The 26,479-nt window shown below is 45.6% G+C and overlaps 1 protein-coding gene across 2 annotated transcripts in view; it reads right to left on the bottom strand.

Annotated features, from left to right (window-relative positions):
* The window catches only part of LOC146172856 (cGMP-inhibited 3',5'-cyclic phosphodiesterase 3A-like), a 309,367-nt gene that overhangs the window by 104,673 nt on the left and 178,215 nt on the right, over positions 1 to 26,479 (bottom strand). The window contains exon 2 of one of the 2 annotated variants that reach the window (XM_084583823.1): positions 13,232 to 13,330. The exons of the other annotated variant lie outside the window; for it this stretch is intronic. Within the exon in view, the coding sequence (XP_084439949.1) occupies positions 13,232 to 13,330 (99 nt within the window). The remainder of the gene's footprint in view (positions 1 to 13,231; positions 13,331 to 26,479) is intronic. 2 annotated transcript variants of the gene reach the window in all.

Below are 26,479 nucleotides of genomic sequence, written 5' to 3'. Positions count from 1 at the left end.
TATCGATTTCTTAGCGTTCGCTAATCAATCAGTCTGCCCGCAGACGCTGAGGGAAGCAAAACGACCTGAATCTATGCGAAAAGAACACGGAAGGCCTCGTCGGCTCCGTGAAAGGGAACAGCCTGCCTGGAGAACATTTGTTATGCGAGGAGGGTAATCTGGTTTCGGACGCTCACAGTGAAGATGGCGGCTAGGCAAATAAGCAAAGGAAAGCGTGTCCAGAAGGAATGACCTGGCGATCGACGATCCTCGCAACTCTCGCGAAAGCTTCTAGAAACGGGGGTGGGAAAAGAAACTAAGCCGAATAGGGGATGCTATCGTTGAAAAACGGTTCCCTGTTTCATTTCGTTGGAAAAGAAATAAGATGATTAGCTTCGGGAGGTACCGTACGTTCAGTAATTTCGTTAGCGCCGGTATGCCGCTGTGAGTCGAGTTAGAGAGCTTTTGAGCGCGTCGGCATATGAAAAGCCAAGAACGCGTCAGGCACAAGCGGAGAAAAATACACGCGAACGAATCAATGGGACCCATAAATGTGTGTTATCGAGGCGAAAGCAAGAAATGTTTAGTCGTGACTAGAATAACTCCTTGCTTGGCTGGGCTTGGCTTTGATTTAGTCACTAACGATGGATATTGACATGATTGCTTTCGACTGCGAACTTTGGCAAAGCGTTCTTGAAGTCGCTCACTTATAGCTGCTTACAGACACAAAGACGGCTGACAAATGACACTGCGGTCGGGACAAACCTTTTTACGGAAGCACAGTTGCCACTTTGTAAATGCTATCACCGATCAGTGGTCTACTGAGAGCAACAGTTTCGCCCCTATTTCGTTTACAAATTGATCGCTTGATTGATTCTTTGATTCATTTACTACTCGAATATCACAACAGCGGTTGACTGACTGGTCGATTATTGAACTACCGACAGACCAAGTGCACATTGAATCAAAGAACACGACTGAAATACGCCTCGACGCGGTGGCTCAGCGCTTCCGGCGCTCACCTGCAGAACTTAAGCAGGCGGGAACAAATCCCAGCCGCGGCGTCTGCTGGTCGAAATTTCCAGAGCCCTCCACATCGGCGTCTTTCATAACCTGTAGCCCTGAGCCGCTTTGGGTCAATAAACCGTGTACAAATAAAACCAATCTCAACGACTGAAACGTGACTAGCCTAAAGAACCTGCCCCGATTGATGGTCGGTCGCACAGAGGAGACAGGTTCGCGAAACATCAGTATGTGTTGTGGGTGATTACGATCTCGGGCACCCATCGCATTTATAGGGTTGATGGAGTTATAGGGTAGAAACTGAACAGCAGTAATCAGGACGACAACACGTTGGTGTGGGTCGAAGCCTGGTCAGGTATCGCTTTGCATGGCGCCTGACTGGCAGACGATGATTGCAATCGATGCTATTATGGTTATAATGGTCGGACGCTGATAATTGTGATGACAGAGGCGATCTAAAAGGAAAAGGTTAATATAGTCTTATTTTTTTTTACCCAGATACTAGCTATGCATCCAAGCGGGGACAGAGGAAAATCTTTCTCGGGATGAGGATTACGTGGATCACTCTTCCAAATTGAAATAGGAAGGCGCGACTGCGGCCTGGGAATAGTTCAACGCGTTCTAGCCGTGATCGACGGCCGTGGACAACAGGGAGATTACGCGAACTCGCACCGATGAATGCCTCATGGAGGACCATTAGTAGAAGAGAGTGAATAAATAAGATGTACGACCGACCGCAGAGGCCCGAGTAGGGCTTCACGTAGGAGGTCAATCGATACCTTCATAAATCTTTGTAGAATCCCGCCTCTCACTGCGGCATTATCACTAACCTGAGGAAGTGAAATGAACTAGGCCTGCTGCCTGTTCTGCGCACTTCGGCATCCGACGTCTCTACTACCTATCCAGCCATCGTCCCTTCTTTTTCTATCAGCCTGGTTCCAGATCCCGACGACGTATTGCACCCTCTTCTCTAGCTCTCCACACCTTCTATGCCCACAAAGCACCGCCGCAAAACACCACTCGAAAGAGAGGACTGGCGAAGAAGACTGGGAGAAAGGGTCGAGGGAAGAACGCAGCCACGGCGTAAGCGCACAGGGAGACGAGGCACTGTCATTCGCGATTGAGGAATGCATTTTTCAGGAGCTATACCATTGCCCTGTTTCTTTGCCAATCCGGCGCTCTCTTCCTGCCCCGCGTTTCCCGCCATCTCGCTCCAAAACTCTGCTGCGAGTGGCGCTCGGCTGTGTTCTCGAAAAACCTCTTTACGCGTTCCTTATCGCAGCACCGATCGCTCCCTGGAAAAAAGCCGCACCAACAGCACACGCTTCTCCTCCTTTCTATCTCTTTTCCCCTGTTTCCTGTTTGTTCTTCACACTTCCCTTTCACTCTTCTTGCAGTCGTCTTATAATAATAATGAAAAAAAGAAAAAAAAAGGGACACGGAGGTAGAAGAGGACGTTATAGGGCGTGTGTTTCCCATCAAACGTCTTTCGCTCTCAACGCGATTCTCCCCTTTCCTTCTTCTGGACGTGTAGTAAGAAGCTGCGCCTTTATTACACCCGCCGGCTCCGATGGAAGCCCCTATTGCACTTCTTTGTGGGGTGTACAGACTGAGTTTCGGGTTGCGACGGGGAAGGGGATGCCTTTATATATTCGCCTCGAACGCTTTCCACGCTGTCTCCGGTTCCTCCTTTGAAGGATATGTGTGTGTGTGTGCGTGCGCGCGCGAACACACGGGGTGCTGTGGGACGAGAAATATATATATTCAAAAAGCAGATACAAGCCTCGGGATGCGCTGTCGCGTCCGAAAGTGAAGCAAGTGGTCGGGGAAGAGCAGTCTCGCCGAGATCGAAGTTGAAATCGACACTCCTTTCCAGCCCCCACCGCTCTTTCCTTCCTTCCGTCCCCGCTCCTCCGCATATCTCGAACCAACCATCAAACTTCAGGCAAGGGACAAAGCTAAAAAGACCAAGTAAGAAAAGAAATGTGTGGAGAGAGTTTTCGGTCGCGGTGTGGATAGTAGAATGATTAGAAAAGGATTTACTCAGACGATTCGTCGACAGTGGGTCGGAGCAATGAGATCTGACATTTTTAGCGTTGTGGTTGTTTACTTTTCCGGAACTGCCAGCACTTCCATCCTGTGAAGATGCTATTAGGAAGAGTGTGAAACGAGGATAATCTGGGCTAGACGGTGACTGTAGGCGAAGTAAAAAATCGACAAACGGAGAGGTCGGCGCAGAACGGCGGCTGGACGAGGATTTAAAGGAGGGGGGTGTCGTTGAGAAATTGCCGCCAGAAATTGCCACTGCACGAAATCACGAAGCACGCACCCGCGAGCGCTTAGAACGTTCCCCGTCGAACTGCCTCATTATTCGTGCTGATCCAAGACAGCCAGGTCCCAAGATCTCAGTTAGACTCGTCTTTCTTTCACAACGATATCTTTAAGATTCTCTTAGCCTGCCCTTGCTTTACACGATGGGTAAAAGCACGCGTTGCGCCACCGGCCCCGAAAATAGCATGTGTCATACAGATGGCGCTCAAAGTATGCCGCTTATGATTTATGTCCACGTGATTTCGTTGCGCTAACCAAACACATGTTCAGTTAGAAGTCGGGTAAGAGTTCGAAAATAGCTTTCTAAAAAATTTGCTAGTAGAGTACCAAAATTAAAAGTAAGTTTGACGAGGTTAGTTAAAAATCTTATATATTGATGCAGCTACCACCAGAGCTCGAAAATGGGTGAAAATGTTTTCCCTTGTTCATTATTTTGATACTTTTGTTTTTCCACTTATGTACCTTTCTTCAATATATTGGATGAAAAATACCTGAAGTTTATTATGAGAGTAGAAACGCTTGATGCATAACTACGGATAAAATTACGCGTCTTAAGATAAAAAGTAATTTTTTATATTATAAAGTTTATTGCATATATTGCAGTCAGAAAATTTCTAAAATTAAAATATTACAAAGGTCATATTGCCAACCCCGAGTACATTTTAAATAAAATCCTTTATGACTTAGGCCACTGACTCTAGTTTCGTGCATGTGGGTTCCCGAGTGTCCTCAAAAAAAAAACAAAAAGGAAACTAACAGTGTTAAACAGTGCAAAACCAGGTTTGACGAGCGATAGCTCTGTTCTAATACGACCTGTTCACCTGACGTCATCGCGCATCTATCACGTGATCTGCGACGTTATTCAGAATCAATAATTTTGCAAGATCAATGGTCAGAGTCAAAGATCAAGGTCAAATGTCACTGGTCATGGTCAAGTGGTCATGCACCTACTTACCACAGCGTGACGAATCAATTTATTTGGCGAATTGGTGACGGCATTCCTTATATAGTTATAACGCGATAGACGGGACAGCGTTGTATTGAGTCACTCTTTCTGGTTCCGTCTGTTGCGCTTTAACTATGAATGGCACACAATGAGCGATACTTGTCGTTCGACAGGCGAAGGTCCAGTTTGATCTTGATTAAGTCTCAATGCCAGCCGGACCGTTCCTGGGTTTGTACGCGGAGGAGCAGAGCTATATCGCTTTAATGACGTCACATATGTGTAAGCCCGAGCAGCGTCGACAGAAACCTGTGGATTAAAGTGGCGTTTTGAGTACCAGCCCCATTTACGTGACCAAAACGATCTAGGAGCCCTGGCTGCGCGAGCAAAGAGAAATACTTTGTCGTGTCACGTGCGAGGCACAATGCAAGTTACCAATTCATGTTGCAGACGAACTCAGAAACGCCATAGCAGCACTTTCAATAACGGACGTTAGCTGGTTAGGCTATTTCACGCGTGCTGTACCATGGTGGCTCAGTAGTTAGGGCACTCGACTATTAGCTTATAGATGGATCGAATAAGAAAAACAACATCTTTCCTTAATCTGTGGATTTTGTGCCATATCAGATCATAGTTTACATCAAACACGCTAGCCCAAACCTTTAGGGGCGAAAAAAGAAGCGAACACAGCGCGCAACGTTGCTTTCGAGATGTTCTTGTCGATGAGCGGTCCCCATCTTTATTTTAAAAGCGACACAGCGGAATGAATGCACCTTCGTAGAGTGCCTACACGCATCAGCTGTACAAACTTCCATAAATGCTGATCATAATAGCCACTGGAGCAATAATAATATTAATAAAAAAGATGAGAACGAGGTCGCGATATATCTGCACAGCGTGCGTACAAGCTGCCGCTCCATATAATTTATAATTTCTCATATGTTCTTCACCCAAACAAGTAGATAAGCGCATTAGTACCACTGCTGTCTTCTGACTACCGATAAGTCACTGAAGGCAGCACACAGCTCGGTAGTGTTTTGTAGCCCACGCTGTTGTCCGCAATAACATCTGACCGAAAAAATTTGCTTTTATGGGAAAGAAGAATAACGTTGGCGGCCGCCTGCAATGTAGCTATAGGAGCTCACCTGATTATATTATTTATGAAAGCTTCTTAAAACACATATTAACAAAAAAAAAACAAAAAAAAACCGTTGTGAATAATGAAATGAAATATACAGACCAGTAAATATTCACTTTTTCCGAGGTAGTCTGTGATCTCCGACTAAATCATTTATCTTAAATCCAAATGATCGGTTATTGCTTATAAATTGCAAACCTCGCAGGCCCAAGATCGATCCACTCACCCATCGATCGAAACCAATTGCGATTCGATTCCAAAGAAACCTGACGTAACCACGTGATCTCTCATAACGGAGGAAAAACGGTTAGCTAAAGAAATAAGAGACGAAAAATAAATGCTGAGAAAATAAAAACCTAATTGCGCGGTACTGTAACTGTCTTACATTCCATGTTGCTATGTGATACATCTCCTTGCAACATCGGACTTTCCGGTCGCTTCCCGACACATCCACAACTGAGCGTCCTTTTGGCTTTAGCCCAGCCGCTTCATTCGTCCTGGAGCTACTAGGAATCGCCCTTTGTTCATCCCCAGTAACATATGGGACGCCTTCCAACCTGGGGGGGCTCATCTTCCGGCGCCATATCATTAATGGTATTGTGACTGGCCATAGGGTTTTCTTGGCAGGAAATACTGGAGTGGGTTGCCATTACCTTCTCCAGTGAATCACATTTTGTCAGAACTCTCTGCCGTGACCTGTCTATCTTGGGTGGCCCTACACAGCAGAGCTCACGACTTCATCGAGTTTCGCAAGCCCCTCCGCCACGACAAGGCAGTGAAGATGAAATTATGTGATGTTAGGAAGATAGTGAGAGACCGGAAAGCGTGGCGTGACATGGTCAATAGGGTCACGAAGAGTCGGACACGACTGAACGACTGAACTGACTGTAACTGTCTACTCTAAAAACTAGAAAAAAAAAAAAAAAACAAGAATGAAATGTGTTTGCCTGCGGCGAATAATTTGGCTGCGACAACTTGCAAGCACATGTCGCACACACTTTGTGAAAAAAAAAAAAAAACGAGAAAGAAAAAAAGAAGCTAGAACCACGCCTGCCAGGTCGACACAATGAGGCGATACTCGATCTCTCGATGTGAATTTAGACGTTCGCAAATAGACGCCCTCGTGCACTACCAAGCGTGTCCTGAAGGCCTTGCGCACAATGCGCATAAAAAGACGCCCCACTCGAATGTCGACGGAGAAAATAAAAAGTTAATATGAAAGCAATTGTGATGAATTGTGTTTGGGGATATCCAGTGCAAATTGTAGCCGTTTGGGTCCCGCTACTACTTCCGATTTGGAAATATAGGCTGTAAATTGTTCTCTAATGATAGGCAACTATCAAAAAAAAAATAACGAAAGAAGGAACTCGACAACGACAGCAACAACAGAAAAAAAAAAAGGTAATATTTAGGCTTCACAAACAAATGATGGAAAATAAAATGTCGTTAGCAAAACGATTCTAGCCATGACCGCGATTGTTACTGGTCGAGGTGTTCTAACATATGGTAATTGATTCCTTCAGAGACGCTTCCATACGGAATATGCTTAGCTTTTTTGGGCAGCTCTGCTAATATTAGGCAGCGGCTTTGGTGTGTAAGTGGCTAAGTGCGGCTGTCCTGCAGTCGTCTACGCCGACCGCGGATATTTGCGAAATTCAGCTCGATTGCTTTGCCCCAGTATGTGTCTTACTCAATTTTCTGTTTCACATTTATGTCTATTCATTTTTTTCACCGGTAAAGGTTAGCAAACCCTTTTTCCCCCCGTGGGTAACCTCCTCGCCCAATTCTCCTCCTCCTTTTCCTTAAAAGATGCACGTAAAGTTTAACATCTTCTCACTCATGAGCGTCTCGTGCCCAAGTAAGGAAGCGCACCGTGTCATGACAAAGATCACCTGGCAGCAGCGATTTCGCTACTACCTCAGAGACAAGCCGCATCCTTAGCGCAACCGCCATTGTAGTTCCACGATGGCGATCGCATTTGTGAGCACCGACTCTAGTGTTCGGCTCCTGTCCACGGCCACAACGTTTCGGTCTGAGCGAAGTGAAAGGGTGACATTTATGGGACCGTGATTGTGCGGTGTGCGTTAGCGTACCTCGGCTGATTTACACTGATTACGAAAAAAAAAAAAAAGAATGAAGTACGGAACAAGACCGCTTTATCCCAATCCGCTTCCACAATTTATGCACTAGCACAGGACCCATTACATAGTTCATCGCAGAGTGCGTTCAGAATAGGTATGTAAAACAAGATATGAAACCAAAATGACGTAGATAAGGCGAAAAAGCACTTTCTTTAAAACAGCAAATTCCCAACTTCCAACCTAATCGCTGTAGGTCAAAGGCCTGTGAAACAATTACAGGGGTGCCCTTTTCTCTGCTTACGTGCAGAAATGCTAAAACATTGCGAAGTTCCGTGCCTAGTTCTGTTATGAGTTTTCAGTGTCTATGCCGTACGCTGGAGCGTCTAGATGGACGCCCACTGAAAGAAATTAAGATCCTAAATCCCTGGCCACGGCGGTCGTCTGCGGTGAAGGCCTCCCAGGCACTGCTCCGCTTTATGAAAAGCACAGGACTGATCGAAAGACTATAATTTTTTAGTTACGTGATATGACTGTGATGCGATGTGATGTGGCATGTCTGTGATGTGACTGTACTGTCTTCACCCATCCCTCTCTCCCCTCTCCCCCAGTGCAGGGTAGCAAACCAGTTCCTTTACCGGTTAACCTCCCTGCCTTTCCTCCTCATCTTCTTCCTCCTCCTTCGTTCCGTTCTGCGCACAGTTATTTACTTGCCATTTCAAATTATCAAATTCGGACGAAGTCAAATTTTAGGTTGGTCAGCCAAATTTTCAGTTTATCCATGCGTTCGTCACACTGCAATTAGGTGAAACACTAATTTTGGTCAAATTCCTACGAAGTCAAACTTCGGGGGTCCAGAGAAGCCAAATTTCGGTGTTGATCACCAATGTTTGGATGTCACTACCGAATTGGCCATACTCGAATTAGGTCAGACATTTACTTTGGCAAAATTCCAACTAGGTCAAATTTCGGGGATCCAGAGAGCCAAGTTGTGGGGTGACCCAACCAAATTTGGAAGTCACTATCAATATGGCTACACTGAGGTGCGATACCAGTATTGATCAAATTTTGATGAGGTCAAAATTTTGGGGGTGGGCCATCCCGATTCGAAGGTCACCACTGTTTTGGATATACTCGAATTAGGTTAGGCACCAATTTTGGTCCATTTCTGACGAGGTTAAATTTTTGGGGTTCGGGGACCAAATTTTCTTGGGTGGCCCATCCAAATTTGTAGATAACCATCGAGTTGGCCATACTCGAATTAGATTGATACCTAATCTGGCACTTTTACATACAACCGATGACTACCAGTTCGTGTGGACACTTTTGCTGACACTTTCTGTCCACAGGCTCTGCCCACGTTACCCATGAGCATACATGGCAAAATTACTTTTGAAAAGGAATTACATTACTAATTACTTTGCTGAAATTCGCAAAAAGTAATCAAATTACATTACTCATTACTGCTCCCACAAAGTAATGAAATTACATTACAATTACTTCTACTGAGTAATTAAATTACTTTTAAATTACTTTCTAGTTTCCAACCATGCAAAAACTAAGCGAAGCTAGTAAGCAAAACAACTTGTTCTCTAGACGCGAAGCGCCCACGTTCTTTCGTTTCCCCGCCAAATTCCGTCCCAGAGAGCTATTCCTTCTCCCTCTCCTACAGTACGTGCGATTACAAAAACAAGACTACAGAAAAAAAAAAAATAAAAAAAAATTATGGTCGAACGGTCCTGAAATGGCCGGCGAACCCAGCGTCTTGCTGGCCCGGAGCTGTCTCCACCATTTGAAGCGCCCGAGAAGCTAGGTTATTTATTGCTTCCGCAGTCCCAAGAATCGATGTCGGCACATCTGTTCTCAGTGCTCAGTAATGCTCAAGCCACGGTGCCTCACGTCATGGAGCCTTCTGCCTATCTCCCCCAACCCTCCTTCGCCCCGTGGTGTTGAGTGTAACCAGGCACCATTGTGCCCTAGCCGACGCAACAGGGAGCGCCGGTACGCCGCGCTCCAAACTAGTTCTCAGCTGCAGCCTTCTTGCACCATCTCTCTAGCCTTCCCTTGACGCCTTGTATCCTGCAGATTGGAGAATGGTTGAGGTCTCAGACGCACTGTTCTGCACAACTCTGTCCCCCTTTGCGATCCGTTACGCTGGCTTCGCTTGCCGCACGCCGTTCCTGCTTTCGCGGCACTCTACTTCGTCGTCTATTGAAGGAGTAGTGGCGCATTTTAGTAAAAGTAATTTCGAAAGGAATTAATTACTTTTACTGCGAAATTACTGCCAAAAAGTAATTAATTACATTACTAAATTATCAACCTGAAGAAGGAATTCATTACATTACAAAGTACCGAGAAAAGTAATTAAATTACAGTAATTCCATTACTGTAATTCAATTACTGCCATGTATGCCCATGAGTCAAGAAAGGATTTTGCCTAAATACTATTAGCTGCGGTCTGAGAAGCAACAATTATGTGAGCAACTCTTCGAAGATACCCTTCATATTGACAAGCTAAATTTTGAAGTAGCAACGCATCGAAAGCTCGTGCAATAGTTATATTTCGGAAGTAAAGCACCAGACCAGTTATTGAAAACTAACAGAGACGAGAAAACGACACGACCGCAGTTTTGGACTGTGGCATGCACCTTAACAAGCGCCGTCGAAGCTGGCTTTTCCTCTAATAAAGTAATATTGCGGCGAAGCCCAACCCCGTGCAGGCTACGACGTGCAATGCGGTGTGGCCTTAGAAACGGGCATGGTCGGTCTACGACAAGAATGAGCAATGAAGTTAATGAAATTAGAAAATAGGACTAAAATATTTTTTCTATACAAAGTTGTATGTATAATAATGAAACAGCTAGTCGTTGACATCCACCTAAGCGCCGCCATACGGCTACAAAGGAAAGCTACACAACTTTCTCAGGAACTTCGTAGTTAAAAAGAATTCATCCTGGTCCGGGAATCAAACCGGGGACCGCCGCCTTTTCCGGAGCAATCGCTCTACCAACTGAGTTAACCAGGACGGACGACAGATCAGACGGTAGGGCGAGAGCAAATTCAGTAACTCATCAGTAACTCGAAGTGGGAACGCTGTTGGTCGAAGGAACCGGGGTCGAATCCCGGCCTAGGCGGCTGCGTTTCAATGGAGGCGAAACGGAGTGGCGTCCGTGTGCTGTGCGATGTCACTGCACGTTAAAGAACCTCAGGTGATCCAAATTTCCGGATTCCTCCACTACGGCGTCTCTCATAGCCTGAGTCGCTTTGGGACGTTAAACCCCACAAACCAAACCAAACGGTGTTGGTCGAATATTTATGGGCCCTACCATCTGATGTGCTCAGCGTCCTGGTTAGCTCAGCTGATAGAACGATTGCTCCAAACATTCGGCGGTTCCGGGTTCGATCTTCGGACCAGGACGAATTCTTACTTTACTACGAAGTTTCTGGGAAAGCTGTGTTACTTCCCTGAATGAGTAATGAGTAAATATTCCCTTATAAAAAATCTACTCTACTTTGCGGGATTTCCCAAAATATTCCACCAAAGGCATATTTAAGACAAAGATGTCACCATAACGCGTTATCTCGAGTAACATAGTTATAATGGAAGCTGATGAGCCTAAACACGCGGTCGCTTAAGATTTGACTGGATAAATAAACGCCCTTTCAGGATATTAAATCTCAGGTGTACGATTAACAAGGACAACATACTTTTCAAAGAATACCAGTCAACATGTTTTCATCCTAGTTAAATGCAAGGGTGCACTTTTACACTTGACAGCAGCGTAATTACTTTTCGCTCGAAATGGAATAAAAACACGATGTAAAGGTCACCAGGGCGCCGGCTGAACCGACGGAAAGGTAATCAGGGCTTGTCAGCGCCCTCCTCCCCTCCGGGCTGGAAGTAAAGAAGAAAGTTCAAGCGCAAATATCTCTCCATGCCTGATGAAACATCTTTCCAAGCACTCTAATTAATGAAAAAGTCTCTCGTAGCATTTTATGTCCGCTAAAGCGAGGCAGAGCCTCACTTATACCAAAAAAAATACAGTGGAAGACGGGGTCCTAGTTTCTGCAACGCGGCATAATTTCAAGCTATAAAAGGACACGGTATGGACGCGCAGCTCTCGAGGTCTCATTTCTGGCCACGCAAATTTGGAAACACTTATAGCAAGGAGACAGTTCACCTATGCGTACCATGAAAGTTTAATTATCATCTTCGCTCTTGCGACGAAACTTCCATTCTCGTTCGAGATAAACATTGATGGCGAGTTAAGATTATTAGTATGATTTCTATGTTAGACAACGTAATAAAAAACAACAACGAGCACCTAACCAAAATCGATTTGGGAATTTCTGAAACCTCCTCTCGGCTATGCAAAAATTATGAAGAAAATCTAGAATAAACGAAGAAATAGACCTGCTGCAGTTTGCGCTAATGAATGTTTTCGAGCTCTTATATTAGCATCCGGAGCGCAAATAAATGAGAAGCGTGTTGATCTATCGGTAAGGACTTCCAAATAAGGAGCTGCTCTCATTCTTTCTGCCAGTCGCTAATAGATTTTCGCCTGATTCTGTCCCCGTTCTGCTCTTTTTAATACACTGCAAACATATTACCCACTCGGATAACAATATGCTTTATCTCCAATTCTCCACCAAACTATCTCAGATGTAAAAGAAAAAATAACAAGAGCGTCTTCTTTACTACCATTCCTTTCATGCTATTCTGTTTCGATAAATGTTGAGATATTTGCTACATATAATTCGACGTTATTTCTTAAGCATGGCGCCATAATAGCTGTTCAGGAAGAAATGAAAAGACCGAAAGTGTTGAAGTTTTTCCTGTAATTATTAAGATATGTTAATAAGACATGTTAATATTGAGGTTCACTTAAGTGCTAACTCAGTGTGCGAAGCTCATCATCAGCTCGGCTGATTAGAACAAAGCTACCTTCTTTTTGTATAGGGGAGGGTTCCAGCCACTATATATCACGAAACTTAGTGCTCAGCGGAAGATGGTGCCTACAGTGCGGGCCTAAATAATAAGAAATACCATCATGCAACGCTTTATGAGGCGCGTGCCTGTACTGTACGCGAAAATAATAAACGTCCAAAAACAATGAGTTTTATTTGTGAAGAATACCAGCAGAAGAAAACTGCTGGCTGTCTGCACCGATACCGTATATCATTATATATGAGAAAACCACGATGCAGAAGGCGGCCGAGGACCCGGGATTTAGAAATTGTAGTGCCGCCTGTACGTTGGAAACTTAAATAAGCATCCACTCTCAAGCGAGAAAGAGTGCAGCTAAGAACAGCGGGTCAGTAGTGTCACCTGAGGTTCTAGAAGGAGCGTGCGTTTGTGTGTGGCCACAAAGGAAACAATGTCAGGTTTTTGCACCGTATCCATGTGGCAAGAACTGCTTGACCCTAGTGTACTGGACAGCGTTAGTGATGAGGCCAATGAAGGCAATATAGAGACTACAGAAAAGAAACGAGGCTTAGGGGGAAGAGCTTGAGTACATTAGGGTTGCTGCTGTATTAACCTTGATTACTCTGAAAAGATGGGCATTATTTTATAAGCCCGGACTTGCTGTAGACCATGCTACCAGGGTCACCTTTAAAAGGCATGATTTATTGCTCACAAACGCCATAGGCATAAGGCCAAGTGGCCCATGTCAAAAGAACACGGCGAAAGAGCACCGAAAGCGGAGAGGGATGCGTGCACGTAGAAGGCACACCCACCTGTCGAATACAGTTGTCGCTTCGATACTCGGAAGAGTACTGATTTCGAGTGGTTTCGGAATCCAGGAACGTGCGATTTTTTTTGTCTCTTCTGAAATTCTGCAAGAAGGCAAGAGAAGGCAGGGTGAGAAAAAAAGACTCTTCGGGAATGGAGCAATGCTCAGCAGCAGCAGTGCACTGCGCAAAAGACGCTCTCTTTAAGGCCTCGAAGCTTCCCTGAGTAGCTTAAACTTGAATGAATTACATCGTAAATAGTTCATTTTTGAGACATATGCTGTGTTGCCGTCTGATTAAATATATATAATGTGTGTTCCCTCGAAGCTCTCATTTTTATAGTTTTCGAAAGTAGCTGCGGATAAAACGAGTTTTTGAGCCTCCCGGGCAGAACGTAATTTTCCATCCTGCCGGTAGCGCCAAATGTAACTTATACGGCACTGAAACTACACAACATGTATCTTGGAAACCATCCTTTTATTTTACTTGTTCTAAATTCTTTTTGACGTTAACTACTCGTTTTCAAACGAACCCCCTTGGTAATGTCTATGTTACTTCTGGTGAGCTTGTATCCTTGTTGCGAGATTAACTTCTGACACTCAAAAAAAAAAAAAAAACACATGTAGATCAATGACCCAACAGTTAATTGATCTCTTTTTGCTTGGTTTGCAGCGTATTTGTGCCGAAATATGGCGGTATAATGACGGGAATCATAAGCTCAGAACAATAAAAACCGCTGCTAAGCGCACATTGATAAAAGCACCTGCGGTGTTTGGGCTAATGTGGGCAGATATCAATTTCATTTGTGACACGCAGGCGTCCTCACTGCCGTGATATAAACAAATGGAGCAAATGGTCAGAAACAGCCAACAGCAGAAAAGAATGCAAAAGCTTGTAATAAAAACGCGCATTCTATCCTCCTGCTTCATTGTTTCGTGAAAGCCAAAACAAGAGCGATTCTTCTCGTACGAAACCTTGCATAAATATACGACAAAGAAAGGGACTTTAATGTGTCACTTGGCTGAAATGTCACAAGCCTCTCTAACTTACAGGCTACTGCTGCGCTATTTAGCAAAACGAAAACAAGAAAGGAGGCACTGAAAGTCATTTCGAGGCTGTGCTGCTCCCTGAGAGTACTTCGAGGCCGTAAATTAGTCTTTTGTGAAGGAACCGCCGTAGAGGGTGACGGGTATCTCGCGATAAATTTCCCCGACCTAAAGGATACGTAAAGTGAAGCAGGCTAGCACCCGAGCTGCTGAACGAAGTGTCGATAGCACAGTCGAGGTATGGCAAGGAGAACGGCAAGGTAGGTTCTCGCTGGCAGTTCTTGCTTGTTTAGTACAGCCAAGTCATTATTCCTACCTGCGAAGCCCGCTTACGCTAATAGAGACCTTTCCCTATGATACAGAGCGGCACACGTTGTGTTACGGTATCAGCTTTGCTTTGGAGCGGCCGAGACAATGGCTGTCTTGCTTGCCAAGAACTTTTTAAAGTACATTTTGGCATCTCTGTAACACGCGAATAAAAAATATTAAATTGTAGGCTATGTGTTCGAGAATTGCATTTCCTTCAAATAATATGACATTATAGATCTTCACGAACTAAAAATGAATCTGCTGCAAGCTCCTGTTAATCACCGGGAACACTGTCTATTTCAATGCCGTAGCAAGCGTCAGCTCGCTCTTGAACCAATCGAGTCGCCAAACTGAAGACACTTGTTCATTGAAATTGGAGGCTTTTTTTTTTTTTTAGGAACCACTCCTCGAGTGCCAGCGCCGACATTTCCTACAGCCTTCCTTTTCCGAGCCCGTACCGGCCCACTCTTTTTTTTTTTTTTTTTTTCACACCCCCGCCAATGCTCACTAGTGTACCTGTGTGGTTCTAGCGAACCGAGAAGTAGCCTCGGTGCTTACGTAAAGAAAGGACCTTTTTCGTAGTACGATTACAAAACTAAGCATTTTTCTTTTCCTTCGTGGGCCAAGCGCGTGCTTCGTTCCTTGAGTAGAGATAGCTGCCAACAAGTGCTGGCCTTGCCGTTCCACCTTGCCGTGCTGTGATTATGGACATGCTGCGTCACAAGATACGTCAGCGTTTACGCAGAACGAGCAGTGTGTCGTCCTACTGTGCAACTAGAGGAGTGAGGGAGTCGCAAGCGTGGGACATGCTGAAGAAGTGTGCACTTTACGCCCTCTGCGGATCGCAAGAGGAAACGACAGGGAAAGCCGGTGGAAATGAGAGGCGTACGTGCAGCGTGACAATGAAAGGGAGGTAAGCAAAACCAAGAAGGCAAAGCGAGTATAAAGGCCGTCTTTAGAAATGTGTGTCTTAAAAAAAATATTATTTGTCGAAACATGCGCAAACACGCCGACATAAGCGTCACGATAACCAATGTACACTCTCTCCAAGCGAAGACACTCAGTGACTCGGCACCGATGTACTGGTTATTTTAAAGACCAAACCATTCAATGCAGTAGAACATTTAAAGACGATATTATTACAAGATTGTAAAGTTAAATACCACTTGAACGGGAATATTTAGGCAATCCCCGCCCTCTGATCCCCCCCCCCCCTTTTTTTTTTTTTTGACAGCGCATTGCATCGCACGGAGGCCTTTTCCAGCTCAACGAATTTCAGCGCATCACACCTCTTAACACAAATACAAAAACAAAAAGGAACGAGGAAGCAAATACCGTACTCATTCAGTGAAACAATGCATTATGTTGGCAGACTGGCAAAGTTCTACCGTAAAACCCTCTCACACGACACTGGCGAAGCTATGCTGCTTGATAATTTTGTGAGTGATAGCAACAAGCAAAATTTCGGGATTTAACGTCTACTTTAGGCTGGCTAAGGAGCTGTATCGTAATTTGGACAATACCTCACTGAACTGGCTCCCATGCTTGCTCCCTTTTCAGTCTCTGCAAGAAGTCAAGGATGATCCTGACCTCGAAGAAATCGGCCCGCAAATTTCCGCAGAAAACGTACAACGTGAAAATGAGTTGATAGCTTCTATCTGTTATCCAGATGGTATTCGTGCCACAAAAGGTATGCAAAAAGTAAATACAAATCAATCAATCAATCAATCAATCTCAATCAGTCAACCAACCAATCAATCACTATCAATCAATCAATCAGTCAGTCAGTCAGTCAGTCAATCAGTCAATCAATAAATCAATCAATCAATCAATCAATCGGTATTCAGTCAGTCGGTAAACCAATTACTTAGTCTATCAGCAAGTCAATGAATTACCGAGTCAGTCAATACGTCCTCGAACCACATTTCTGTACTTATAGATTAGCCGTGGTCGTTGTCATGCTTGGCAGCCAATGGAGATGAAAGGAATAGGTGGGGTTATGAACGCAATCCTATTTCTTCATCTCGGGCGAAGGCAACGAGAGCCTTTTCCTTTCCTTAGATTCAATTTCACTCTCTCTGGCCCTCACAAGCAATAATTCGAAAGATGAAAACGCTTTAAATACTGTATTCCGTAGGTAAAGACCTTACGCACTGGGTCGCGTTCATGGTGCTGCACATAATTAAAGCTAAACGAACCAGTGCCTTCGAACACAAACTTTCACAAACACCCGACCTATCTTCAGCTTGGGACTTTTTTTTTTTTTTTCCTCTTTTCTGCACCACTTCAGTTTAGCGGCAGTAAATCCGCTCTCAACTTCACTTTTGTTTTTTGTTTTTCGCTTTTTCTCCCTCTCCCCTTGGACGGCCGTGCGAGCAATTTTATGCCTCGTCGATCGGCCCTAATGGCGCTGGCCCTTGTCAAGGTGGAGTGCGAGTGCTCGACGCCAGGTTGTCGAGGGCCCCTTTGCAACTCTCCGAGGCGTTAAGAAGAGCAGCTGCTTCGTTCAAGGCCGTCCGCACAGAGCTGAAGGCTAAGATTTTGCCCATGTTTTTAAATGAGCTTCGAGAAAAGGAAGAAAGGCGTTCAAGAGCTTAGAAATAAGTGCGCTCATAGCTAATTTTTTTCCAAGCGCATATATATTGTGTCCTCTTTATCATTAATTGTCGCGTGTTTCAGATGGAATTACCCCAGAGAGCAGATTGCGACACGCACTTTTTTCACGAAATTCGATCCTCGAAACGAGATGTACTTTGGAGGAATGCATACGCGTACATAATCGGGTGCGCAATATGTCGGAAGCAGCAGCAGGCATGGGGGCTCATCTCTGGAAGCTGCTTGTGGGTTACGCCCTGGTTGTTGGCTCGAATTAAATTCTATTGCCCGGGTGCGGAGACCCCACAGAGCACGCAGGCGTATATCAGCATTTAGCCGCCATCGAAATGTGGCCGGAAGTCGAACTTGCATATTTTCCTCGCATTCTTTTTGTTTGCTTTGTTTTTGCATCCAAAATCATCATACGACAAGTGAGAGTAATATAAATGACCAAAGAGAGTCAAGGAGCACTGAACAAGGGTAAATGGGGTACGCCTCATTTCGCACGTCGAGCCAACGTCTCGACAAGTGGACTTGACGAAGGCAAGCCCACTTGTCGAAACGTTGGCTCGACGCGCGAACTGAGACGTGCCCCATTTACCCTTGTTCAGTGCTCCTTCATACCGTGTAAATCATCTTCTTCCTCTCGTTCTACCTGGATCCAAAGAGAGTCAAGAACACCTATTTATTACTTATACTATTACTGTGAAAAAGATTAAACTAGTCAGTCCCTCTCCCCTTAAGAACTTTACGTGTTCGGTTATTCACAAGCCTAACGCATGCCGCGTTGAGAGATAAACCATTCGCTTCCCCATTTCAGTTCCAGGATCAAGACTCCAGTCCTTGGCTAGCCGAACGAAAAAAAGAGACTCGCGCTTAAAAACCATCAAGACCCTTCTGTCTTCCACAGATGCCGAAAGTAAAGCAAGCATCAACGATGTACCAGCAGCGGGAAGAGATGAGGGGAAACAAACAAACGAACAAGCAAGAAACATTCCACCGACGCTTTCCGCTAGCGCCATAACCTCTTCGCCTGTACCCGGCGCGCCCAGCGAACAGGCGACCGATGGTTGGTCGGTCGGTCGATACCGGTTCCTCCCCCTCTACACAGGGCCCGAAATACCCCGACGAGCCTTGGGACGTTCGTTCTTCGCCCGCAAGATTATCGGCAGCTCGCTATCGGAGTCCGCCCGCAGTGGATACATAGCGGGAAGGAGCCTGCCCAAGCACACACGTAGCAATGAGCGCGCACATACACCCACACAGTGTATGCATACAGACCAGCTCCCTTTAAGTACGTCCCAAGCGCGATAGTCTCCAATGGAGTCTCCCACTCAGAGACACGGTCGACGCACGAACGGTGTAACCAGTGTATAAAGCGAAAGCAAAGAAAAAAAAAAAACAAGACGCAAGGAATGGCGACAAGGGAAACAACAGAAAAAGCGACAGCGCCACCAACAGTATAAGGGACAGAAATCGAACCAGGAGTGTACAGGAGTCACAGAAGCGCGGCGCGGGGCGCACTTCGGACGAGAGAGGGGGGAAGAAGGGGACAAGTGGGGAAGGCCTTGTGGAAAAGGGGGAGCGAGCCCGATGGAACAAGAGTTGCAGCGAGGCGAGTCGAGCACAAGAGAGGCTAATTAGCGCCACCTGCAGGCCCGATTCCTTAAGCTTGATTAAATGCAATTACCATGTTTGCCCTCGCCTCCCTCTTTCCCTCACTCCTCTCGCTTCCTAACCTTTCCCTCTGGCAAACCGACCCTCTCATGCCCGCCTCATCTTCCCTTTCCGATCGCTTCACGTCTTAGAAAGCGAATATGTTGTGCCGGCTCTATTGCTCCAGGGATTTTCATCTTACGAGCGTCTCTCGACTAAAATCGCCTAGCCTTGTTTTGCTTTAGGGCGATGAATGCTGACACTCCCTGGGGTAAGTGGATACATTGTCATCGTCGTAGAATGTTGCAGCCGCACTCTTGTTGCAGTGAGCATACAAGAGTGCGTTATTTCAGCTATGCGAAGAAGAGAACATTTTTTTTTTCGTCCTGAAAGTTTAGTGTGCCGTGCAGACATATTTTTGGTTACCCTTTACACCCCCTTCTTGAGCTCTTCCTCCTTAAAGCACTTCGGCGTTCAGCTCCCTTTAATGAGAGAGTTACCGCGCCTTTACTTTCTTCCTAGCGGCTTCCGTCATTTGGGAGTACACTACAGCGCTCTTTTTCTTCACCAACTCCTACTTTGCTCCTTTCGCTTACGGCACGGTTGAGGTGTCTCCATTGAACTGAGCCAGTTACTGTGTCATTATCGTACCCCCGAAAAACAGATTCAGTGGGATGGGCGTTTCACACGTAATTACAATACTATCATCCAGCTTGCACTGTGGTAGAAGTAAATAATGGGGCCGACGAAAAGAGATGAATAATCCCTATTTTCTTTTCGTCCTGTAATTTTTAATATTCCCTTTGAACTGCCCTAGTGCCAGAGGGTACGTGCACCTATCCGTGGCATATGTCACTCTCACGTGACATATACCGCAGATACGTGCACGTACTCTCTGGCACTGGAGCTTGAAGCCATTTACAATGGCATTTATTCCCTTCCGCCCGTTTCTACATTCAATGCACTTCATCTTTACACCGACTCTCTCACTGCCCCTAAACAGCTTAAGGCCGTTCGACGCACATTCCAAATAACACAGTCCATTTCTTTGCTCTATTCAAAGTACCCATGTGCTGTGCGCATACACTGGATTCGCGGCCAAGCTCGCGATCCACATAATATTTAAGCGGATGCTATGACGTATATAAACACATCAGGCGATCCACCACCTTCCCCTCTTCCCCCAGATCCGTTCCTGTCCCACGTTTCCGGTTCTCAAGTTTTGCGCCAGCGAACACGCGCTCTCATTCCTCCGTGTTCGCACCCTCTCCCCCGTAATCTTACTCGGCAGGAGGAGGTATCAGTGAGCCGGATTCAGGCAAGGGCGGCTCTGACCACACTGTACGTCATCGTTGGCATGATAAAGATCTGCCAGTGGCTGATAGGTGCCTCACTGTGGCACAGAGGTCTGTGATGTGCGCCACTTGTTGTGGACGTGTCCAGCAATGGCTCGAGTTAGACAAGGGCTACTCATGAAGATGGGCCTGCGGTGGAACCGCAATTGTGATTACGAGAAGTGGACATTGGACAACCACTACACCGCCAACCTCTGCGAATACCTAAGTGCAACTGGACTTCCCTCCTTCTTATAACTTTCTGTCTCTTGTATCCCAATCCCCCTTTCTCAACTTATGCCTTGAGCCAAACTTTTCGAAAAAAAAAAAAAACTGCCCTAGCGCATTACAAGGGGTATATCGGGCTCGCACAGCGATACATGTGAACTTCGCCCTCTTTAAAAATGTAAAGAGAAAGAAGCACCTACATCTATCACACTCATCCCATTTTACCATAGGCAACCTAAAATTGCCAGCGAGATTTCCTTTTTTTTTTTTTTTCTGTAAGGCAGGGCATATATCCGCTCGTGGTCGTCGGAAGTCGGATTGGCTGTTGATTTGCTTGGCAGGCTCGGATTTGTAGTCTGCCGAGAAAGTAACGCTTGTCGGCTTCGCCTGCCTCGATACTGCTTAACTTCACTAACCTCTTGGTTAGAGCTTTACTTACTTTTTGCAACGCATGCTTAGGTAAGGCACTCTTAGCCATGATGAGTTTAGTGCAACACGGGAACGACATCCGGCCGGTGTGGTTCACATGCACGAGGGAGTTAGCAAGCGATTGAAACACTCAATACTGTATTGCGAGTCGACCAAATAAGCATCAGGCGTCGGCTCTGTAAATCGCTGACCGCTGGAAGTCTGCTTTGCTGCCCCCAAAAAGTTCTCGGCGAGTTTCGCATCCCTCGAGCAAAGATAGGCTTCGTGACGCCATCAGCGTTCGGCGTGCCGAACACTACACTACAGCGAGCCACACTCAAGTAACTGCGCTTCCGGCTGTATAGACGCGGCTCCAATAGCTCTAATAAACGGAAATGATGCTCTAAGCGCCCGTGGACCTTGATCGGAAAACATCATGAGCCCGCCGAGTTCGTTCTCCAAATCCTCTTTCTTCAGACTCAAGGGACCCGTGACACAACATCGATATACCTTTCTAGGTAGACCGCTGGCAACTGCACACAAGAGACAGAGAGGAGGCGAGGCAAAGAGGGAAGGACGGGAGTGAGAAAGAGAGAGAGAGAGAGTTTTCTCCCCCTGCCCGAGCTCAACTAGAAAAGACAAACTGAGGACGCCCGCGACCCGCGTACGGATAAGAGGATGAGGGGAGAAGAAGGTGGAAGGCCTAAGGACGGAGTGAAGCGAAACTCGCTCGCCGGAACGACAACGACTCCTCTATAATTCACGCTTCGCTGCTCCTGCGTGCAGCCTTTTTCCTCTTGCCACAGCAACGGCAACCGACAGAGACACAGTGTGGCTAAAGGCAGGCCTGGACTAGAGCGGGACAGCGCAGTAGAAGGAGGGTCACCGCACAGAAGCCGACGACGACGAGGGAGGTGGCAGAGCGAAAGGCTCGGCGCTCCCGGGACAAGAGCGCAGGATAGGAAAGAGGAACCGGAGACTCCGCCGGCTCCCGGGACGAACGCACAATGGGACGTACTGCGGCCGGAATGATGGCAGTGTCGCCGCCGCCCAAAGCGTTTCCGCAGAACAGAGCGAGAACAAGCGGCACAGACCGCGGAAACACAAGGGACGCAGGCTTCGAGGATGAGGACGGCGCTCGGGTTGGGAATAAGTGAGTACAAGAAGAACAAAAAGATGGAGTTGATGACGAATGGGACGAAGTAAAAAGAAATATTAGTTGGAACATGCAGTAACGATGGCCGCAGGAGCTGCAGCTGCATCCTTTGTTGTCCGTTGGTCGCATCTATTTGTGTTTCTGCTTGTTCTTGTGTTCAAGTGAGCAAGAGCGCGAGTCCTGCGAGTTTCGTGAATATACTGTTTCGCCATAAATGGAGCAAACTTTTATCACTGTGATGAGGGACATTTAGGCGGGCGGGGGGGAGGGGGGGGGGGGTGATAACTGTACACGCGATCAAAATTTATACGATCACCATCATAGTTAGTTGGTATGCAAATTACTGCGCGACAGCGAACATGATGCGTGCAATCTTTTTGATAAGACGATGAGCCAGTCATGGCAAGAAATGTGACGCAGTTTGATAGCCCCTAAATATTCACTGTCACTTACTGCGGCTTCAGACCTCATTGAGAACGAACTGCACAAGCAATGCTGCCGTGGCCTTTGAGGGTGGAATATGTCACAATATCCAAAGAGCAACAAAATACTTTAGAGACTTTTTCTATGAGTTAACAGAATCTGTTTGTGAGTTAACGCTGTAACAGGATGGTTAAGATGAAGGACATATGCCAACAAAGTGAAATTCTTGAAAACCGCAGTGAAACTATTAAAGCGAAATGCGTTTCGACAGCGCTGTAAAAAGAATATCGAGAAAGAATGATGTTCGTCATATGCCACATCATGAAAGATCTATTTATTTTCAATAGCGCCAGGTCCAGGGCTCGGCGCCGCAGAGGGGAGTGGGAATATCACATCAGTAAATTACGGGGAAAAGCAGAATACACTGGCGCACATACAATAGTTTCAATCGAAAATATTTAATGTTTTATCACATCAACTCAGAACACCAAAATTAGCTTTTACAGCGTTTTTAATGAAAAAATTCATGTTCTTGAAACTAACGCCTCAGCCATGCGGTTCTGCATTAAGTGAGGCACGAAGGAATGGTAAATGGCGTTGGTGTGGCATGTAGCAGATCCAATATTATAACTGCGGTATAAAACGCGCCGATGTAATGGACCGCAAGGATCTCCTTAGCTCACATGAACATACTCGACAATCACCGAACCCCACTTTAGTGCTGACCCATTGTGCGTCAGCACCAAATGTTAACGGCATTCTCCAAAAACATCACAATATTCATATGCAGAGCAGTCGCTTGACCCAAATCTTCCCACAACTACCTCGTGTCGCATACCGAAGGTCGCGAAATTTGCACGACTTGCTAACTTAATCTAAAATGACTGACACTCTTTCAACTGGCTGCCGCCCTTGCAAAAAGCCACGTTGTAAGGTGCGAGATCATGTGATCACCACTACAGTAGTGAAAAGCACAGCACCAGACTTTTACTGTAAAATAAAAGGTGAATTCACTTGCGACAGTAGCAATGTCATCTATCAGCTCCAGTGCTCTGTGTGCAAACTCCAGTACATTGGACAGACTGAACTGCCGTTCAGGTTACGATTCAACAACCACAGATCACATGCTAAAACCTTGCCTAACCTTCCGCTTTCCAAACATTTCGCGATTCCGGGCCATTCTTTTGACAACATTACAGCCACAATACTGGATTATGGTTTTAAATATCATCATGAAAGAGAGGTTCAAGAATTCTTTTTAATCTACAAATTCAATGCAGTTACTTCTGTTGTTAATGAAAATCCAGGGAAAACATCTTTTTTTTTCCCAAGTAGCGTGATTAGAGGTGTAGGTGGCTGACTGTGCTTACGTTTTTACATGTTTTCGCTTTTAATACAAAAGAGTGCTCCAGTGAACTTGATCTGAACTTTCTACATGTCAGCATATAAAAATATATTTTGCTCTATGTTACACCAGCTACTACGCCTCGTGTAGTGGATTTTGCATATTTTTGTGTAAAAGATGATTACATAACTTGTGCACGATTCTTGGCAATATCCTAAACGACGCAATACTCGTTAATCATTACCTTGTGCGCATGTGAGCGGACATTGTGTGTGCAATTGCTTTGTATCTGCATGTCATGCCGAAATTGCCCTGCATGAACGCCACGTACGCGCCATTATGAAATGATGTAACCTTTTTGACAATACATTATTTGTGTTGTACGCGCGTTCTATTCTATTGTCATTACAGTGTAACTACTTGTCACATGTCCTACGATAGTGTATGTATTTAAGCGGAAAGCATAGGCTGCTTTTCGCATTCCTTGACGAAGGCCGGGCCCCGGCCGAAACGTCGGAAATAAACCATTGTTTTCTTTTGTGCGCCCCTACCTTATCTTTACATATTTCTATATATATGTATACTTCTGGGCATGTATCATTCAACGCCTCAGTAGCAGCACTCACAGCAACACCAGCAGCAAGGACAACAGTTGTATGTCACTTCCTACGAAAGCATGCCCAACGCCAACCAGCAACAGGTACTGACCTCTGAAAAGCATCGGGATTTATTCGATAACAGAGTGCCACAGACGACGAGCGCACGCGAGGCGAACGTATGTCAACGGGGTGCACTGTAAATAAGATCACCCCACTTTCTGCGTCTCAAACTCACATCCTCCAGATGCACCCTTTTAATGGTGTCTCCTTACAGCAAACATCAGGGGTGCATCAGTAACTCACACCGCCAGAAAGGGTGCACCAATAACTCACTGCACCGCCTTCTGGAAATTGTGGGTTGTAGACACGGATGCCACCTTTAAGGGCGCGATTTAGTTTGTAGTATGTGAGGTGCATTCAGAGAGGGTAATAAATTTCGTGTTGCGCGGAACGAAATGTTGTTAAGAGAACGTCAGGCAACGAAGTGCACTGTAAAAGAAATTACATCAGTTTCCGCGTCTCTACACAGTAAAAAAAAAAAATCGCGTCCTTGCTTGTCTATAACTCACACCCTCGAGAAAAGGGTGCCTTGATGTACTGATGCGCCCTTTAATTGTGTGCAGCATGCAGCGCTGCGCCCATTAAAAGGGTGCATCAGTACTTCAATGCACCCTATTTCGGAGGATGTGAGTTGTAGACACGAAATGAACCTTTAAGGGTGCGATTTGTTTACAGTGTAACACACTCTCCGGAAAGGGCACCTCAAAATACTGATGTACCCTTTTAATGGCGGAGATCTGCTTGCTGCACACATTAAGGATGCATCAGCAACTCACACCACCAGAAAGGGTGCATCAGTAACTCACTCCACCCTTCTGGAAAGACTGGGTTATAGCACGGAAATCCACCTTTAAGTGCGCGATTTTGTTTGAGTATAGGTGGCGCATTCAGAAAGGGCAATGAACGCCGTGTTGCGCACAATGAAATGTCGTACAGGAACAGCCGCAGAGCGCTGCGGGATGCAATTTTTGAGTGTACAGATAATACGTTATTGGTCTAAACGGAATAAAAATGAAACAGATCAAAGAGACGAAGGCTAAGAAAAGATGATGTATAATGGCCATTGCGCTTAAACACGGCCTACCTATACTTCACAGTGCGCAGAGCAACGCGTGATTAGCATTGGCAAAAGTGAAACTTCAACGACAATTCCCTTTGTAAACTGTCTTGTTTTACGCATGCTCCAAAAACGGACAAAACGCTGCAAACTAGAATAAGTTATAATAGTTTTAATTTCGTTTCAACTTTAACGTTGCTAAAAAAATTACTGCGCTGAGTTGATTTGCATCCAAGTTCATGGCGTCTGATCTACTTTGAAACTCGTCTTAGCATCGGCTGACTAGCGTTGCTCCAAGTATATGCTCCTCCCTTCCTTTTTATTCCTACGACTGATGTGCAGAGGCGCGCCTTCCACTCCCAATGAAATATTACATGGGTGTATTGCGCTAAACATGAATAAGCAAATAAACACCTGCTCAATAACAAATGGCATGTTTTGAAACACTTCACTGAACGAAAAGCTATGTGAACAGCTAGGCTACAAGAATGAAAAGGAATGAAAGGAAGAGAACGGACCAGCTAAGGGATAGTGCATCTGGTTCAGATTATATGATCATCGCAAGGAAATCAAAATCAAACTGACAAAACGCTTCGGCCTAGAGTCTTTAGGATGCGCCTATGATTATTATACAGTGGGTTATTTCGACATCGATATTTGAGAGATTATTTCTAGCGATTGTAACACCAGTAGAGATAACCTGAAAAGTGCGAAACGTCTGCCAGCCAAATCGGAACCATCGGCTTGTTGAAAATAGAGTCGTTCTTTCCACACAAACTAAATGAAGACGTCCTTGACCTGAAATGAACTTAAAGCAAGCTGTAAGAACGAAGAACGAATGGAGGGCACACGACAAGGAAATGAAGTAGAACCTGAATCAAGACAATAAAAATTCTTTAGCTTTCCCAGCCCAGTTCCAGATGGCGCCCTCCATCGTCCTACACGAGCCCTCTCGAGGCCTGTCTCCACGCCTCTCTCCATCCTCACTCGAAACACAGCGACTGACGTGTCCTCTTTGTATTGTTCTTCTCCCCTTTC

The sequence above is a fragment of the Amblyomma maculatum genome, chromosome 11 (assembly GCF_055883805.1).
Source record: "Amblyomma maculatum isolate TAMU_Amacu chromosome 11, ASM5588380v1, whole genome shotgun sequence".
Lineage (NCBI taxonomy): Eukaryota > Metazoa > Arthropoda > Arachnida > Ixodida > Ixodidae > Amblyomma > Amblyomma maculatum.
The sequence above is the reverse complement of the archived record's forward strand: the minus strand, read 5'-3'. Positions and strand labels throughout refer to the sequence as shown.